Source organism: Prinia subflava, chromosome 17 (assembly GCF_021018805.1).
Source record: "Prinia subflava isolate CZ2003 ecotype Zambia chromosome 17, Cam_Psub_1.2, whole genome shotgun sequence".
Lineage (NCBI taxonomy): Eukaryota > Metazoa > Chordata > Aves > Passeriformes > Cisticolidae > Prinia > Prinia subflava.
The window spans coordinates 2,257,035-2,274,652 of NC_086263.1; the positions used below are offsets into that span (position 1 = coordinate 2,257,035).

At 65.2% G+C, this 17,618-nt stretch overlaps 2 protein-coding genes across 3 annotated transcripts in view; one reads left to right on the plus strand and one right to left on the minus strand.

Annotated features, from left to right (window-relative positions):
* Positions 1-17,618, plus strand: part of CORO7 (coronin 7) — a 38,440-nt gene that overhangs the window by 12,879 nt on the left and 7,943 nt on the right. For both annotated transcript variants that reach the window (XM_063414106.1, XM_063414108.1), the window contains exons 8-9: positions 2,089-2,175; positions 2,418-2,500. In XM_063414106.1, the coding sequence (XP_063270176.1) occupies positions 2,089-2,175; positions 2,418-2,500 (170 nt within the window). The remainder of the gene's footprint in view (positions 1-2,088; positions 2,176-2,417; positions 2,501-17,618) is intronic.
* On the minus strand, positions 5,940-15,863 carry VASN (vasorin). The gene is made up of 2 exons (XM_063414109.1): positions 15,736-15,863; positions 5,940-11,228 (listed from the first exon to the last, which is right to left on the minus strand). The coding sequence occupies exons 1-2, from the start codon at positions 15,846-15,848 to the stop codon at positions 9,209-9,211; spliced, it is 2,133 nt and encodes a 710-aa protein (XP_063270179.1). The 5' UTR covers positions 15,849-15,863; the 3' UTR covers positions 5,940-9,208.

The window sequence follows — 17,618 nt, forward strand, 5'->3', positions numbered from 1 at the left end:
GAGTCTGGGCTGCCTGGGCACTGGCAGGGATCTGGGAGGCGTCCTTGGATCCCTGCATGCTGGCCCAGAGCTGGTGGGCTCCTTGCAGCCTGCTGGAGGGACAAGCAGCTCAGGAGGGACACCTTCCCTCGGGTTGTGGCTGATCCCCTGCTCCAGGGGTTCCAGCAGCACTACAGGAAGGGTGCCAGGGTCTCTGCCCAGCTCTGCCAGTCCCAGGGATCCACAACAATCCCATGGACTGAACCACATCAGTGTCCACCCTCAGTGCCAGCCCACACTGCCCCGTCCCTGCCAAGACCTTCTGCAGCAGGGGAGCTGCTGTCCGCACACTCACCTCTGGCAACATCTGCACAGGCTGAGCAGGAGCAGCCCAGCCTCCCGCATACTTGCTGCCATACGTACAGCTCAGCCGGGATGGAACTAATGCAGAAAACATGGCCCTGCGCCGCAGCCGGCACGCCGGGGGCTGGGAGCGCTGGCAGCACCCTGCCCTCCGCCCGCCCTGCCACCGCCCCGGGGCTGCCACCGCCGCCAGGGGCTCCGGGGCACCCGCGGGACCCCGCGCCGTGGAGCCAGCGCTTATGGGATCTGCAGATGTTGAGCTGTGGCTGCCACAGCCACACGGCTTAGGTGCAGCAGTGGTCTCCTGGCTGACGCGTGGGCTGGCCCCAGCTCCTGGAGTTTCCATCCCTCTTGGCACCGATCCTGGGACACGTTCCCTTCTCCAGGTCCTTTCCCTGCCGGGCGCTGGGTCCCCTGCCAGCGTGCTGGCGGTGGGGGCCAGGCCCCTCCTGCCCCACATCCTGGCCCTGCGTCTGGGAGTGCCGCACTCGGCTTGGCCAGCACTGCCTCTTCCAAGTGAGCCGTGTTTGTGCTGGCAAGGCAGCTGGCGTGACGGAGCCAGGGCACGACAGGCTTGGCACCGCGCGCCTGCTCCCACCCTGGCTCTCTCCAGAGAGTGGCATCTCTCTGGGGCTGGAGGCTGCTCCAGCAGAGCTTCTCCAGTGAGGGGTGGGAGGTGTGACCCCTCCGTGGCCCCTCTCTGGCTGCCGTGGTGGCAGAGCCTCGCTGGTGGTCACAGAGTGGCCGGTGGTCACAGTGCTCGCACTAAGGGGGTCGCAGCTCATGGCCCCATCGGTGCCCACCCCACTCCTCGTGCCCCCACGCCTGGTGCCCATGCCCTGCGCGGAAGTCCCGGAAGCACCGTGCCGGGTTTGGCTCTGGCAGAGCCCTGCACTTCCCCTGCCAGCTCCCAACTCGTTAGCAGGCAGCTCTTGGCGCTCCTCAATGAGAGTGAGGGGCTGCGAGCGCTGCCTGTGCTGCGGGCCAGGGCTGGCTGCTGTCTCCCACCGGGGCGCCGGGAACCGCAGGGCCCATCTGGGGACCACATGGGAGCCGGGAAACACCCACTGACAGTCCTGTGGAAGCTCTTCCCCTCCTGTCCTCAGCAGGACCAGGATGGGGACAGGATGTGGGTTGGGGGTCCCTCCCCACAGAGAGCCCAGGGGAGAGGTGAAGCAGGGTGCAGGGCATTAGAGCAGGCTGGTGAGCATGGCCAGGTTCAGTTTGCCGTGTTTCAGTAGCATCCGGGCACACACGGGGCACCCAGCTCCAGGAGCCAGGATTCAGCATGGATAAAGAGCCCGGGGATGCAGCCTGGGAAGTAAGTCCCTCTGTCATCATCGCCATGGCAGAGCCTCCTCTTGCGGCTGTGGCATGGAGAAGCTTCCTCGCAGCACTCTGTCCCCCTCACCCCGGGTTACCAGCTGTGGGGACAGCCCTGGGGACACGGGAGCCATCCTGTGCCCTACCACACTCACGTTACCTGCTCCCACCCTCCACTCCTTGCTGGGAGCTGGGCCAGCTGCTCCACAAGGCAACCACACTGGCATGGGGGGGAGTCAGCGCTGTCACTGCTTGCGAGCTGTCCCCACTGCACTGTCCCCAGGGCAGCTCTCAGCAGAGCCAGGAGCTCGCACTCAGCTCCACTGCTCAGCCCCGGGGCAGTTCACAGCCACGGCTGGTGAAGCACACGTGTCCAGCGTGGCTGGCAGCAATACTGACAGCCCTGTCTCCTGTGCCTTGCAGAGTGTCCCGGGACACGACAACAACAAGGACTCCCGGCTGCTCTGGATGGGCTCCAGCGATTGCCTCATCTCCGTCGGGTTCAGCCAGGTACAGTCCTCGGTAGGAAGGTGGCCCTGGCACCGCTGGGTGTTCCAGCCCTACTCCCTGTGACTGCTGTGCCAAAGCACCCCAAGTGCTTTTTGGGTGGCCTGTGCCCTGTGACAGCAGGAGGTCCCTTGCCAGGTGCCCTGGCCCTTGCAGGGATGGCAGGAGGTGGCTGGCGAAGGTGGTGGCACCGCGGAGCCGTCAGGCAGCCCCAGTGCCCGCTGACGCCGTGTCTGTCCCTGCAGATGCGGGAGCGGGAGGTGAAGCTGTGGGACACACGGAGGCTCAGCGGGGCGACGCTCACCATGGCACTGGACACCTCACCTGGGTAGGGATGGGGACTCAGCACGGGGTGGGAGGGTGAGCAGTGGAAATGTGATGGGCAGGGACCCATCAGGAGTGTGGTGGTGGAGCAGGGGCTGGCAGAGAGCTCTTGGAACCAGCAGCCCTCGGCCACAAAGCTGGGGACAAAGCTGGGGACAAAGCTGGGGACAAAGCTGGGGCCCACCCAGCCACATCCCCATCACCGTTTGGGTGAGATGAGAGGGCAGAGGCAGCACTGTCGAGGGCACAGGGCTGTTCTGTAGGGCCGTGGTGGGTGGTGGCACTGCAGGGGACAGTGTCTGAAGTGGCTGCTGGCCGGGTGGGCTTGTGCACTGGGGCAGCACCACAAGATGCTGCAGGCAAGTGAATCCCTTTGGCGCTGCTGGAGCAGCGGAGCCACTCAGCCCTGGCTCCCGCTCTTTGTGCCGTGGTGCCGTGGTGCCGTGGTGGCTGCCCGGCCAGCCGTGGCCGGCGCTCACCGGGCACCCCCGGGGCAGTGGGAAAGGAGCTGCGGTGGTGTCAGGGGTCAGCGCCCTCGTCACGGCACGATGGAGCCATCTCTGTCTGCAGGGCGCTGCCAAGGCTGGGAGCTCTCCAGTTGGAGCTGGCCTGGCCTCTCCCACGCTGCCCAGTGAGCTGGCCTGGCGTCACCACGTGGGCGAGAGAATGGGAGGAGGAGGCTGTGCCTTCATCCCACCAGGGTGATGGGGCTTTGGGGCACGGTGCTGGTTGGGATGCACTGGAGGCCACCAGCTCTTCCCAGGGCTGCTGGCACAGCGCTGCTCGCTGGGACCCTCACTGTGCGCTGGACCGGGACGCCGGGGCAGGCTGGGTGGTCGGCAGCCAATACAGGGCCTCTGGTGAGGGGAGAGGAGAGGAGAGGAGAGGAGAGGAGAGGAGAGGAGAGGAGAGGAGAGGAGAGGAGAGGAGAGGAGAGGAGAGGAGAGGAGAGGAGAGGAGAGGAGAGGAGAGGAGAGGAGAGGAGAGGAGAGGAGAGGAGAGGAGAGGAGAGGAGAGGAGAGGAGAGGAGAGGAGAGGAGAGGAGAGGAGAGGAGAGGAGAGGAGAGGAGAGGAGAGGAGAGGAGAGGAGAGGAGAGGAGAGGAGAGGAGAGGAGAGGAGAGGAGAGGAGAGGAGAGGAGAGGAGAGGAGAGGAGATGGTGGGGTGGTGTTGGTGTGGTGGGAGCAGGGTGAGGGGCAGCCGCCCTCCTGCCAGCTGCCAGGGGAGCAGCTCCCAACTCTCCTGCTCTGCCAGTTCAGTGAGCAAAGGCCATCATCAGTGCCCGGTGAATGCTCTCAGGGGAGGCTCAGGCTGCTGCAAGCGGATGCCCTGGGGTCCATTATTGCTCTTGGCAGAGAATCCAGAGGGAATCACCCCGAATCTCGCCGGGCCGGGGCGAGCCAGCCGGGCTGAATGGGCTGCAGGCGCTGCTGTGCTCGGCCCCTCAGCACAGGCTGCAGTTATTTTGGCTGCCGGGTTTATCGGCGCAGGAATGCGGCTGGCGGGCGCTGCCTGCGCGTCACGCCGGGGCCCCGCCGGCCCGCGGCTGCGTGGCGGGGCCAGCCGAGAGGGGCTGGGGGCGGCGGGGGCGAGCGGAGCCCCCCTCATGCTGGGGAGGTGCTGTTTTTAGGCAGCCGCGCCGGGGCCACCGCGCTTCCAGCCCCAAGCGCTCCCGCCTGTAAATCTGGCGCAGATGACAAATGGCGCGGGGGGATTTGGGCTGGCTCCCGGCGGAGGTGCCGAGCGGGGGCCGCGCTCTCCCTCCGGCAGAGGCATCCCGAGCACGGCCGCGACACTCAGGAGCCGCGGAGCCGCGGCAAGGGCACGGGGTGGATGCTCTTGGGGTCACCAGATCACCAGATCTGCTTGGGGCAGACTTAGAACCGGGGGACAGGGACTCAGCCCCCCGGGGATGGCCGAGCAGCAGCGGGGCTGCCTGTGGATCTCCGGCGTGGCCGTGGGTGCCCAGGGTGGGGCCCGGGGATGTGGTGGGCAGTGCAGCGGTGCCGGCCGGGCCGTGAGCGGGGCGTGGGCAGCTGCAGCAGCAGCAGCAGCTCGTTGAAGCTCTTTGAGGAAGCAATCAGTGGGCGGGCAGGAAACTCATACCATTCATTACTGACGCCAGGCCGGCAGGAAGGGGAGTCCGCATCCCCACCGCATCCCCATCGCGCCCGGCGAGCCGGCACCACGCGTCCCCATGGCACCCCAAAGCAAGGCCATGGCGTGCCCCAAGGTGGGGGTCACCCCAGTATGCTCGCCCCAATGCCCACAGCAACAGCAAACCCTTCAGGCTGGTTGTGCCCCTATCCAGCATCCCTGGAAGAGGGCAGAGAGTGGGAAGCACCAGCCCCATAGACCTCCACATCAGCATGTGCCTTTTGAGGGTTCTCCTTCCCAAATCGTGAGCAGCTGAGATATTTCTGACCACACAAATTTCATTTTCAAAGCACCCCGAGCATGTCTGGACCATGCTTAAGAGCTGACCCCACCAATGCCCAGACCCTGAGGGGACAGGAGGTGGGAGGCGTGGGTGGCCATGGCCCCTCTCCGCATCCTGGTCCTCAGTGTGCCACCCCTGGGTACCTGCTGTTCTTTCAGCTCGGGTTTTGTCCTCCCTGCCCCCCTTTAATTAGATCAAGGAGCAGCAGGGCAGGAGCCAGGAAGGGGCCTCAATAGGTTATTGTTGCCCTAAATTGTAACCAGCACCGGCAGGGTTGGGTTACCGGCTCCGACTTGGGGTCACCACCCAGACCCCGCTGCCGCACGCACGCAGCACCGCCCAGGAATGGGGCTGTCACCACCGTGGTGACAGGAGAGCAGCGGCTTCCTTGTGTCAGTCACCGCTTCTTTTGATGTCCTGAAAGTGTCCCCAGGGAGGCCGGGGTGCCATGGCGGGCTCAGGGCTATGGCTGGCCCAGTAGGGATGAGATGCCGGGGTCAGCAGAGGTCCCAGGAAGCCGTGTCCCCGTGACGTGTTCCAACAGTGGGCATGTCCCTCCAGGGCAGGATGGTGGTGGGGCTGAGGGATGGGGACAGCTGGATCCCCACCACCCTTCACAGTGCAAAGTCTGACAGAGCTGGGAGGTGCTGGAGCCGGGACCTGCCTGAGCAGGGAGTTGGCACAGCAGGCTGTTTGTGGAGGGATTTGGGGCTGTTTGGCTCCCCCAGCGCTGGAGCAGGACGTGGAGGGTCCAAGTGGTTCCCTGGGGACACTGCCCAGGGGGGCTCAGTCCCTAACACCCACCCCTGCCCCAGCCAAAGCCTGTGGCTGAGCCAGCTCCTGGGGTCAGGCTTGCAGCCCTGGCATCTCCCAGCACCAGGGCACCGAGGCACATGTTCCCAATGCCACCCTGCCACCCCTCCCCAGGCACCAGCTGCAATGGGCCAGTCCTGCTCTCATCCTGCCTGGCACCCTCTGCACTGCTTTTTCCTGGGGCTTAGCAGTCCTTTGGGGTCATGCTAGGTGTTTTGGGGGTCTCAGAAAAAACCCATCCCAGCAGGAAGAACCCTGAGCAGGACAGGTCAATTCCTGTGCCCGTCCCTGTCCCAGTCCCCCCGCAGATCCCAGAGGTGCCTGGGTTGACATGTGCTTGCCATCAGTGGGAAAGGGGTTTTTCCTGCCCCAGCTTGGCTGCCACCCTCAGACACAAGGAAGCGGAGAGGCCACCCCACCCCATCAGGTGTCACTCCAGTGGGACCCATCCCCATGGGGCTACTGGGCAGCCACATGAAGGGGTTAAGGCGGGGCAAGCACCCAGCCCACGTCGCCTGTCCCGTAATTCCACTGGGTAAAAATAGCCCAGCACTAGGGCGGGATGGCAGCGCCCAAATCACTCCCAGATGAGCCACAGCCTCGGTGGCCAGACGGTGCTCCCTGGCCTTCCCAGCTTTCCAGGAAGATGATGAACTCCAAAGCTCTTCCTGGCAGCACTGGGGGCTGTGTGGTGGGCACACGCCTGTCCTCCCTCCAGAGAGTGGGCATCTGCATCCCTGGCACCAAGGCATGACCCCTTGGGACTCTGCTCCAGACATGGGGACCTGGGGGATCCAGGAGACCTGTCTTTGCTTTCTGTGGGGCCATGTCTGGGACCAGGGATGATTTTTTGGGAGACCAGAGCCCTCCAGCCTTGCCACGTCAGGGTGCAGGCAGGATTTGCCCCGGCGAAGCCGGCGGCTCCTCCCGTTGTGGCTCCCCGCCGAGCCCCCATCCTGCCGGTGGCTCTGGCCGGGGCTCTCGCTTACCGGCCCCGCTGGATCGCACAGAGAGAGATTTTTTTTTTGGGTCCATTTCAGGGGGTTTTGCAATCCTTGTCGGCGCTGATTCAGCTCACAGGAATTAGCAGCGCCGCACGATGTGCCGCTCGGAGCGGCTCTTGGCGCACGACCGGGCTGCCAGTGGCCAGGGGAATTTTGTGCTGGGATTCAGGAAGCCACAGGGGCTGGACAGTCCCATTTTGGGCACTGCTGCTCTCCCGCAGAGCTGCCCGGGTGCAGATGTGGGTGTGGGTGGGGGCCAAACCCTGCCCTGGCCGCAGTGTCCCCATCACCTCTGTGCCAAGGCTGAGCCCTGCTGTCCCCCTTGTGAAGCTGGCACCCCAAACTCCTTGGCTCAAGGTGTCCCCCAGGGGTGCTTCACCTGCCAAAGCTGAGCCCTAACTTTGCTTCTGCCTTCCTGGCCTCTCTGCTGGACTCCCTCACTCTGGAGCTGCTGGAAGCCCCTCCAGAGCAATGGGATCAGCTGAGGCACACACTTGGGATGGGGGGTCCCCTGCAAACCTCCAGCTACTTGCGAGTGAGGAAATCAGAGTGAGGAAATCAGCTTTGTTAGGGGCTGGGCACATCATGGAGGCAAAAGAGGGGGAAAGTGAGGGGCCAGGAGGGGCTGGAGGGCTCCTGACGCCGGTGCCAACGCGGGGACACGCCCGGGGCTGGCCGGGCTCGGGGGGCTGTGGCGGCGGCCGGCCGGGGGCACCCGGCGCGAGGCCGCGGCTCCGCCAGGGACTTTTCTTCTCTCCTCCTCGCGAGGCTGGAAAATATACAAAGCTCGCAGTGAAAATATTTACACAGCAGCAATTTTGGGAGGAATTTGGGATGTTAATTTGAAAAATCTGTGGGGAGAGGACCACAATGGGCCCTTTGAGCGGGCGAACGTGGCCATCGCAACGAGCCGCCCGCGCCGGCGAGGGGCCCCTCCTGCCGCTGCGCCGGCCCTAATGGGAGCCAGCCCTGCCGGAAGCCCACCTGGGAGCCGGGGGGCTGTGCCAGACGGCCCCGCCGACGCCCCGCGCCCCTAATTGCATCCAGAGCCGCTCCCTGCCCCGGGCAAGCGGCACCGAGGGGCCGGGGGTCAGGGCCGTGTCCCGCGGCGGAGCGGCCGGCCCGGAGCGGCACGGCGGTGACCCCCAGCTTCAGCCCCGCGCTGTGCTCATTCTCTCCAAATCAAACATACCTCGGCGGGCAGGGCCCCAACCTGGAAAATTCCAGCCCGAAAGATAAAGGATTGGAAAACGATTAAAACCAGAGGGTTGGAGCAGAAACCACTTGGCAGCGGGAACCTGCCGAGCGTCGGCTCGCAGCCCACCCCGCCAGGGCCAGCGCACAAAACCGGCTGTTCCTGGGGCCGGGCAGCGGGGGCTCTGGCTGCGGCTCCCAGCCTGGGGGCCACGCAGGCTGACACTTGTCACGGGCGATTTGGGGGTCCCGGTGCCGCCGCGGGTGACGTCAGGAGGTTGGGCTGGGCTGTTTGTCCTGCAGCTGGCCCCGGAGCCATCTGGCAGGCGGGGAGGGATGAAGTCAGGCTGGATGATGTGCAGGGCAGGGGCTGACTTGAATCCCGTGGCCTCTGTTTTGGGAACGCATCCGCAGCGCCCGAGGTGGGGGGCAGCGCCCTGGGGGTAAAAACGCCCAGAGTCGGGAAAACTCTCTCCTCCCTTGCCCTGACTCATCCCCACACTCGCCAACAACAACGGGAGGACACGGCTGACCTTCCCGCTCCTCTGCAGGGGACACGCCACGCTGCCCACACCCCTGCATGTGACGGGCAGTGCCTGTTGAGGTGCTCAGGGCTGCACAGAACTTTTTGTTGTTGTTACTTTAATTATTTTGGGTTTGTTTTTTTTTTTTTTTACAAAAAGACACCCTTCTGATCCGCCTTACAAAAGAGATGTACACAAACCTGTACTTAAAAAAGTCTTCCCAGAAGAAATGGAAATAACGGTGTATAAATATTCTCTCTGAGTTCTTAAAGCTTCAATTCCCGGTTTGCCTGCTCGGCATTTCTTTGGCCCGGGGGTCCCGAGGGTCCCAGCACCTCGGCCAGGCCGTACTGCTCACATCAGCTTCCAGGGAGTCGAGTCACGGGCCATGCTCCACTGAAGGACCCTTGTTACCAGCACGTGGGCGCCCCTCAGCCAAGCCACAGCAGCTTGCTCTTTAGCAGGAGCTAAAAAAAGCCCCCCCAACCCCCAAATTAACCCCCCCTTGTCTGCTACCCACGTTCTAGGTAGAGTCACAGAAATCAAGGCACAGGGCAGTAAAATTCATGTCTCCTCCCGAAGCATGGCAGCCTCTCAGAAATTGCACACTGTGGGACTGGGGGGGTTCTGCCTCAATTCAGTCAGCTCCTTGGCAATCCGTATCCCAGAGGGATGTGGCCAGGTGCTGCCACTGGAGCTCAGCCCTCCTGTGCCCAAGGCTCTGGAAGCCCTGTGGGTTCAGAAGTAGGAGGGTTTGAGCCCCGGGGTGTTGTTGTTGCTGGGGTAGTGCGACTGCATGAGCAGCACCTCGCACTCAGAGCCGCCAGAAAGCATCGCTGCCTCTGGCACCTTGCAGCCGTGGCTGCTCAAATCCCCGTTTTCCAGGCAGGCTTTCACCCCTTCCAGCTCCAGGGGCCCGGTGTCTACCCCAGCGCCGGCGTGCGCCTTGGCGCGGCGGTGCCGGCGGTAGTACATGGTGGCGCTGACCACCACCACCAGCAGCAGCGCGGCGGCCAGCGCGGGGACCAGGATGAGGGCGAGGTTGGGCTCCTGGCTCTGGGTGACGGGGGAGTGCTGCTGCAGGCTGAGGGGCAGGGTGTGCGCCTCGGCGCACTGCTCCTCCCTGGAGACCTCCCCCAGCGCCCCAATGCAGACGCGGTAGGTGCAGTTGGGTTTCAGCGCCCGCACCGTGTACTCGGAGAGCGAGGCCGGCAGGCGCAGCATCACCGGCCGCTTGTCCGGCCCCGACAGGTTCCGGTAGCTTAGGCGGATGCCCTTCAGCTGCGCCTTGGACTGGACGTAGCTGTGCAGGTCCACTTTGAGGGAGGTGCTGCCCACCTGGGCGATGCTGACCCGCTGTGCGGGTGGCAGGGCTGGGGTGCCCGGGGCTGGCGTTGTTCCCCTCGCCTCCACCTCGCAGTACACGCCGGCAAAGCCCGCAGGGCACAGGCACTCCAGGAGGTTCTGGGCACCCAGGTGGCAGGTGCCGCCGTTCAGGCATGTGCGGGGGGGACAGATGGGCGCTGGGGCGCTGCTGGGGGCCAGGGCACCGCTGAAGGGCACCAACGTGGAGCTGTCCTGGGGGTCTCTGGGCCTCGGGGTGGGTGCGGCGGTGCTGGGGGGCGGCGGCGGGCGGTGGGTGCTGGGCAGCGGCGCAGGCGGTGGCAGCGTGGTGGTGCGGGGCGTGGTGGGTGTGGGGGTGGTGGTGGGACAGCCAAAGTCAGTGTATTGCAGGTGGTGGAGGAGCTTGCCGGAGTTTTTGGGGGGGAAGTGGCAGCGCGTCTCCTCAGGGCGCCGCAGGACCACCCCGCTGGCGTTCACCCACTGCACCAGCCAGCTCATCTGGCAGATGCAGTTGAAGGGGTTGCCGGCAGCCGTCATGGCCCGCAGCCTGGGGAAAAAGCTGGAGAAATCCCGAGGGATGGTGTTGATGTTGAGGTTGCTGATGTCCAGCTCCTGCAGGTTGTGGAGGCTCTGGAAGTCCTCAGCCGGCAGCTGGGAGATGCGGGCGTTGCCGGCCAGGCTGAGCCTGGTGAGGCTGCCCAGCCGCCGCAGCACCGCCGGGACGCGCTCCAGCAGGTTGTCAGAGACGTCCAGCTCGTGGAGGTTGTTTTGGACCTGGAAGAGCTCCTCGTTTAAGCTCGTCAGGCCCAGCCCTGCGATCTTCAGGGACTCAATGCTGACGGCATGGAAAGCCCCTGGTGCAATGTCAGGGATCTTGTTCCAGCTGATGTCCAGCAGCAGGAGGTTGGGCAGGTCTAGGGGGGGCACAGCCCTGAGCAGGTTGTTCTGCAGCTTTAGCTCCAGCAGATTCTCCAGCGTGTCAAAGGCAGCAGCATGGATGTGCTGGATGCTGTTCCTCTGCAGGTAGAGCCGTTCCAGCAGCCGCAGCCCATGGAAGGTCTCATTGGTGATCTCCTGCAGCTGGTTGGAGGACAGGTCCAAGTTGACGAGCTCCGTCAGGGGCTGGAAGATGTTTCTCTGGATGCTGGTGATCTTGTTTTGCGAGAGGTCCAGGAGCTGGAGGGCAGGCAGCCCTGCAAAGCTGTCCTCACTGAGCGTCGTGATGCCGTTCTCAAAGACGTAGAGGGAGAGGGTGCTGGGGGGCAGCCCCTGGGGCACCGTCGGGCCCCGCCTGGCCGCACACAGGATGGTCTTGGGGTCATGGCACTGGCAGCCCGCAGGGCATGCCCCGGCCAGCTCCCCACGGGCCAAGAGGAGCAGCGTGCAAAGGATCAGCTGGTTCATGGTGTCGGCTCTGCAGAGAGACAAGCGCAGCAGGGTTAGGGCATGGGCCCTGCTGGGGGGTACCCTGGGCTGGCAGGGCTGTGCAGCACTTCTGAACCCCGCTCTGCCTGCAGGGCTGGTGAGAGTGAAGCAGCGCAGGGGCTGCCCACCCCAGCTCCATGCTCTCCCCTCCCCAGACCCCCAGGATTTGGGGATATGGTACCTTTGCACACCCCAGGCTCTACGTGAGACGTCCCACTGGTATTAGGGCTGTCTTTGGTGGGGCACCAAGACCTTCCCCAGTACTCACAAGGGCCCCAACCTCCCCAGCTGCTCAGCAGGGTGCAAATCAAACACAGGGGATGCGGAGAATCAGAGCACCGGGAAGGGGTGGGAGCCTGGCCAGCCTCCCCTGCACAGAGCTCAGCTTAACCCTTTGTTTGTGCCGTCGTTGAAGCAGCTGCACCCTCCAGAGCTGCTCCTGCCTAGACCACCAGCAGCAGCAGCCCCTCTTGTGGACAGGGGCACCCAGAGGTGACCTGGGCCACAGAGTGTGGGGCTGGAGGAGCCATTTGTGTCCCCACAGAGTCCAAGGGCTCATACTCACCCCCAGCCAGCCCCTGTCCCCACAGGTCACCTTGCTGTTCCCCTCACTGTTGCACTCCAGGGACTCAGCACAGCACCGTGGGCTGTGTCCCTGTCCCCACAGGTCACCTTGCTGTTCCCCTCACTGTTGCACTCCAGGGACTCAGCACAGCACTGTGGGCTGTGTCCCTGTCCCTTGTGGACTGCGTCAGCAGGGGTGGAGTGAGGAGGCTCTAGGGTGAACAAGGCTGTAAGGACCCCAACTGCAGCTCCCCGTGGATGTCCTGCCTGATGTCACAGCCACTGTGTCCCAAAGGGCTCCTCTCTCAGCCCCATCTTTCAGCCCCTTTAATGACACTAGGCTTGGCCAGAGACTCACAGTCTCCTGCCACTCCATCTCAGGGTCAGGGAGAAGTGACAGAGGGGGATCCCTGGGCAAGGAAGAGATGAACCCTTTCCCAGCCCCATGTGTTACCATCTCTTCCCTGCTCAGAGCTGTCGGAGCTCCAAACAAGCTCCCTGCCCCCCGTGGCCACACGGGGCCCCACCGTGTGTGGGGGGCTGCAGGTCACACAGCAGCACGCGCCGCCTGCCCCGGCCCCGTCAGCAGTGCAGGGACACCACATCCTGCGCCAGGAGAGTCTGGACCCGTGCTGTGTCCTCTTGTCCCCCTGCCGGGGTGTTGGACAGGGTTAACACTGCAGCCAGCTCTGTCCTTGCCTCTTCCCAAGCGGGCCCCCCCCAGGGTGGGGTGAGCCCACGGCTGGGCAGGGTCACCACAACTGCCTGAGTCACTTGGCCTGACCGGCCCTGCCCTGACATGACCTGTGCCGTCAGCCCCTGAAAACAGGGAGGAGCTGTGCCACCTCCAAGAGGTCACTGTCACCCAAGGGTCACCATCACTGCATCCCCTGCCAGCAAGCCCAGCTCAGCCCCCAGCCCCCTCACCACTGTGGGGTGCCCCTGCACCCCACATCACCAGCAGAGTTAAAAACACAACATGGAGACCCTGTGAAGAGCTGTCTGTGGCTGGGGGCAGACCCAGCACCCCTCGAGGTGGCTCCAGGATCCAAAGCCTGCTGGGAGAGCCCTGGGTGCAGGGTACTGGCATGCCAGCGGTGCCATGGCCGTGCCAGCCCGCCCGGGTGGGCAGCGCCGGAGCGCAGCCAGGCCTGCGGGATGCTGTCGAAGCCGCGGCTGGTTTTGCAATGCCAGGGTCGGGTTTCGCTGACGTGTCCCGTGCTGCAACCAGCTGCTGACTCCAAGTCTCCCTCGTCCCTTTAATTACGCTGGCATTTCCTCCCCGCCTGCCAGGCTCCCCGCTCCGGGCAGGTTCGGCCAGCCCGGCCACGGCCGCGCATCCGCGCCCGGCCACGAGCGCCGGGCAGGCTGGCACGGCCCGCAGGCCCCGCCAGCGCCCCTCGGCATCGCCCGCTCCGCCGGCACACGCCGACATGCCGCCCGCGCCCCGCCTCCCCGCACGATGCTGCTGCAAGGCAGGGAGGACAGGACAACCCCCCAGAAACGGGGGGCAGGGGAACAGTGTCCCCAGGTCCCCGCGGGGTCCCCAAGGGTGGAGAGGGGGCCCCGTTTCTGCTGGAGGTGTTGGGGCCGCCCTGCCAGCGGCCTGCTGCTGCCTTGGCTGGGCTCCCCCGCGCCTGCACCGCAGATATTTGCCGAATTATTCATATTTTCCGGCTGCGGGGAGGATCTGGGCTCGGATTCCCCCACTCCCGGCTCAGCCTTTCCCTGCCAGCCTGCTGGGGTGCGAGTGCCGTGTCTGCAGCCCCCCGGGCTGGGACTGGGCAGGGGATGCCCTGCTTTGCACCCGCCTCCTGTTTTTAAGGACGAGGCTGATGCCGTCCCCGCGCTGCAGGGTGACACCTGTGCAGGACAGGCTGGAGGAGCTGGAGTGTTCTGCCATTCCCCTCTGCCTGGGGACCTCAGGGAAGCAGGCACAGGCGGGATGTTCCTTCCCGCACCGGCAAGTGCACACAAACAAAGCCAGCGTTGTTGCTGGCCCGTGGGCTGCCACCTCGGCCGGTGGCACCAGAGCAGGAAGGTCGGGGGCCCCGCGCCGTGCGGTGACAGGGGGGAACACAGGGCCTCTGCCAGGCGGGATGCAGATGCTGCTCCCCTGCCTTTCACCCCTCAAAACAAGCCGATATCAGCACGTGCCCCTCCCGCGAGCCAGCCGGGGGGACGCGCAGGATTCGCAGGATTAAGCCCTTAATCCTCCTCCCCTTCAACCCACCCTGCGCCGCCGCAGCTCCCACCTCCTCCCGCTCCCCTCCCTGTTTAATTAAAGTTTCCGCAGCAGCCCCGCAGGAATGCAGGCCTGGTTATTGCATTCCCCGGAGCACTCGCTAGCCCCTCCATCCCGCTCCTGCCCCTTTGACCCGGCCGCGCTCCCCATCTCAGGTGCCGGCAAGGAGAAAAACCAGCAGAGCCGCTTTGCCGGCAGCCAAACCGCCCCGGGAGGAGCCGGAACGCCGGCGGAGGGTGGGAGGAGGCCGGCGCTGGTGCCACGCGTGGCCCGGGCGGCACGGGCAGATTCCTCCGGAGTGACTGGGGCGGCCGCGGCTGTCCCCGAGCGCTTCCTCGTGCGCGTCCCGCCGGCAGAGCCAGCCGGGCAGGCAGCGCTTGCGTCAGGGACACCCGGCGAGCCCGGCCGGCCTCGGCGTGGCGCGGGGGAAAACAGTAATTAGTGTCATCCCTGATGGCGGCACTGCCCAGCGCCGTGTGGGCAGCGGCACAGCCGGGTCAGGGCGGTCCGGCCGCCCCAGTCCCAGCAGGGTGAGACCTGGCGGCGTGGGGCACGCTGGCAAGAGGAGGTCTATGGGGGGACATTGCTGGGGGGTTTGGTTGGGAAGAGGCATCTCAGAACTGGAGCATCTCTGCTGGGATGCGTTGGCTCCTGTGGCAGCTGCCAGCCTGGGAGGGAGCCAGGCGTAGAAAGGGACATTTACCCCACAGTGGCCCAAAGTCACACCCAAAGAGGGTGACAGGCGCCAGCACCCTCAGAACACATGCCAGGTGACAATGAAGTGCGCAGGGAGCTGGCGGCGGGAGAAGCAGTGGGGTATCCCTGCCGCCCGGCGGCCAGGCTGGCCCGTGGCCCTGCTGGCACCCGTCCCTCTGTGCCAGCTGCAGGGAAACCCTTGTCAGCACCACTGGGGACCCGCTTGGCCCCACAGCGGGTCAGTGACCCAGGACACCAACCCCTGAGGACAAGCAGAACGAGGGCAGCCAAACCCCACCCCAGCCAAGCTCTCCACTGAGGAGGAGGGTGGTGGTGGTGGTTACTGCTGCCAGCAGCTCCCACCTCTGCCTGACCCCAGCAGGAGAGCCCAGCCACCACATCTGCCAGGACAGAGCAAACATGGTCCCCAAACCATGCTGGTGCCGTGTGGGTCTGGAGCCCTTCTGCTGGCAGAGCGCTTCACTGCCACCCGGCCATGCCGGATGGAGCCCTGCTCCATGTCAGCCCCAAATACATCCCTCCCTGTGATGGATGCAGCACCAGGCCAGGATCCCTGGGCCAGACCCCATCGTGATCCCACGGCAAAACAGACAGAGGCAGAGACAGGGAAGCGAGAGCCCTCTGTGCAGCCTTGTCCCAGCCCACTGCAGTGCCATCGCCCCAGCCCAGCAGAGGCCCAACCATCAGCTGAGGCAGGAGCTAGCCGAGTGCCCCTGGCTCAGTGAGGCCTCGCAGGGAGCAGGGCATGCCGACCCTTAGTCGAGGCCCCGGTGACACCCTGTCACCCTGCGTACCCAGGCCACACCGGGTGTCCCACGGCCCAGCCCAGGCCCACCTCGGCCCCCCGGGGCCCCACCGTCCCCTGTGCCCGCGGATGCCCGGCAGAGTCCCCTCCCGCCCATGAGCTGCCGCCCCACGACCCCCCGTGGCCGCGTGGAGGGTCGGGCGGTGTGGCGGCCGCAGGACTCACCGTGGCAGGCGGTGCGGGGCCGTGCGGGGCGGGCGGTCAGTCCATGGCGGCAGCGCAGCGGCGGCCGGGCCAGCGCTCCCCTCTCTGGCGGCGCCGGGCGCGGGGGGCGGCATTTAAACCGCGGGGGCGGGGCCTGCCCTCCCGCCGGGCGCCCATTGGCTGAGAGCACGGAGGGGGAGGGGCGGGGCACGGCCGCCACGGCCGCCCCGCCCCCGCTCACCTGGGGCCCGGCGGGGGCGGCACCGCGGGGACCCCCGGGACCCCCCGAGCCACCGGGACCGCGGGGACATCCGGCACCTCTGGGGCCCTGCAGTCACAGGGACCCCGGGGACATCCGGCACCTCTGGGATCTCAGAGTCACCGGGACCCCCGGGACATCCAGCACTTCTGGGACCCTGGAGTCACAGGGACCCCCGGGACATCCGGCACTTCTGGGACCCTGGAGTCACAGGGACCCCCGGGACATCCAGCACCTCTGGGGCTCTGGAGTCACAGAGACCCCCGGGACATCCAGCACCTCTGGGACCCTGGAGTCACAGGGACCCCTGGGACATCCAGCACCTCTGAGATCTCAAAGTGCCAGGGACCATCGAGACCCTGCAGCCACAAGTAGCCCCGGGACATTCAGGACTTCTGAGTCACAGAGACTCCTTGGACCCCCAGGACCTCTGGGACCTTAGAGTCACAGGGACCCTCGGGATATCCAGGATCTCTGATTCACAGGGACCCTCGGGATATCCAGGATCTCTGATTCACACGGACCCCTGGGATACCCAGGATCTCTGGGACCTCAGTGTCACAGGGACCCAGGACCTCCAGGACCTCTGGGACTTTGGAGTCACAAGGATTCCAGAGGCCTCCACAGGGACTTCCAGACCCTGTGACCCCAGGACCTCCCAGAGTCACAGCAACCTTGAGATTTCAGGAGCCTCCAGAGTCACAGGGACCTCTGCCCCCCCTGGGAGTTCCATGGGACCCAAGGGCTCCCCAGAGTAACAGGGACCTCCAGGATCCCCATGAGACCTCTAGAAGCTCTGGACCTCCAGAGTCACTAGGATGCCCAGGATGTACAGGACCTTTGCAAGCTCTCAGACCTTCAAAACTCTCCAGGGCCCCCCAGGACCTTCAGCATCCCTGGGGCTGGGGTCCCTGGGCCCCCAGCACCCCATGTGTGAATACACACAGGTATAGGGGTAGATCCAGCTATAACCCTCATATCTCCAGCACCCATGGGACCCCTGGCAACCCTAGTAACAACAAAAGCTGAGTTGGGTGTCCTTGGCATCCCCAGGGCCCCCCTTATCCAGAATGTCCAGGGTAACCAGGGACTCTGGCACCAATGAGCCCAGTGCCCTGGGATCCCAGTCCCCCTATACCCCTGGTGTCCACAGAGCTCCTGCCACCGTGTGCCAGGGTGCAGGGGGACAGTGGGTGGCCCTTGCAGGGCTGTCCCATGACTCTGTGACAGCAGAGCAGTGCTCCCTGTTCAGCATGCTGGGGATGGCATGGGTTGGGCTGGGACAAGCAGGTACTCAGGGCGCCCTTGTCCCAGACCTGCACCACTCTGGTGGCAGCAGTGCTGGTGACTGTGGGGACAGCAGGGCAGGGGACCCCTGTGCCTGCGATGAGCATCCTGGCAGTGTTTGTCTATGTTGTGCCAACAGTCCTGGAGCAGGACCATGCCATTCTACTCACAGCTATCCTTCATGGCATGGGATGGCATTGAGCAGCTCCCTCCCCTTGGCACAACTGCAGAAATGTCAGCCGAAAGTAATAGATTGTGCCTTTGGTCTCTGCCTGCGGCGCTCCCTCCTCCACCCCTGCCGAGGGGAGGCACAGAGGTGGCTCTGTGCTCCTGTCACCACTGTCCCCTCAAGCCACTG

Bases quoted from the DNA above. Each gene is read 5' to 3' on its own strand.
- VASN (XM_063414109.1), bottom strand. From the start codon at position 15,848: ATGCCGCCCCCCGCGCCCGGCGCCGCCAGAGAGGGGAGCGCTGGCCCG. The intron at 11,229-15,735 runs GTGAGTCCTGCG...GTCTCTCTGCAG, and splicing joins GCCCCGCACCGCCTGCCACG to AGCCGACACCATGAACCAGC.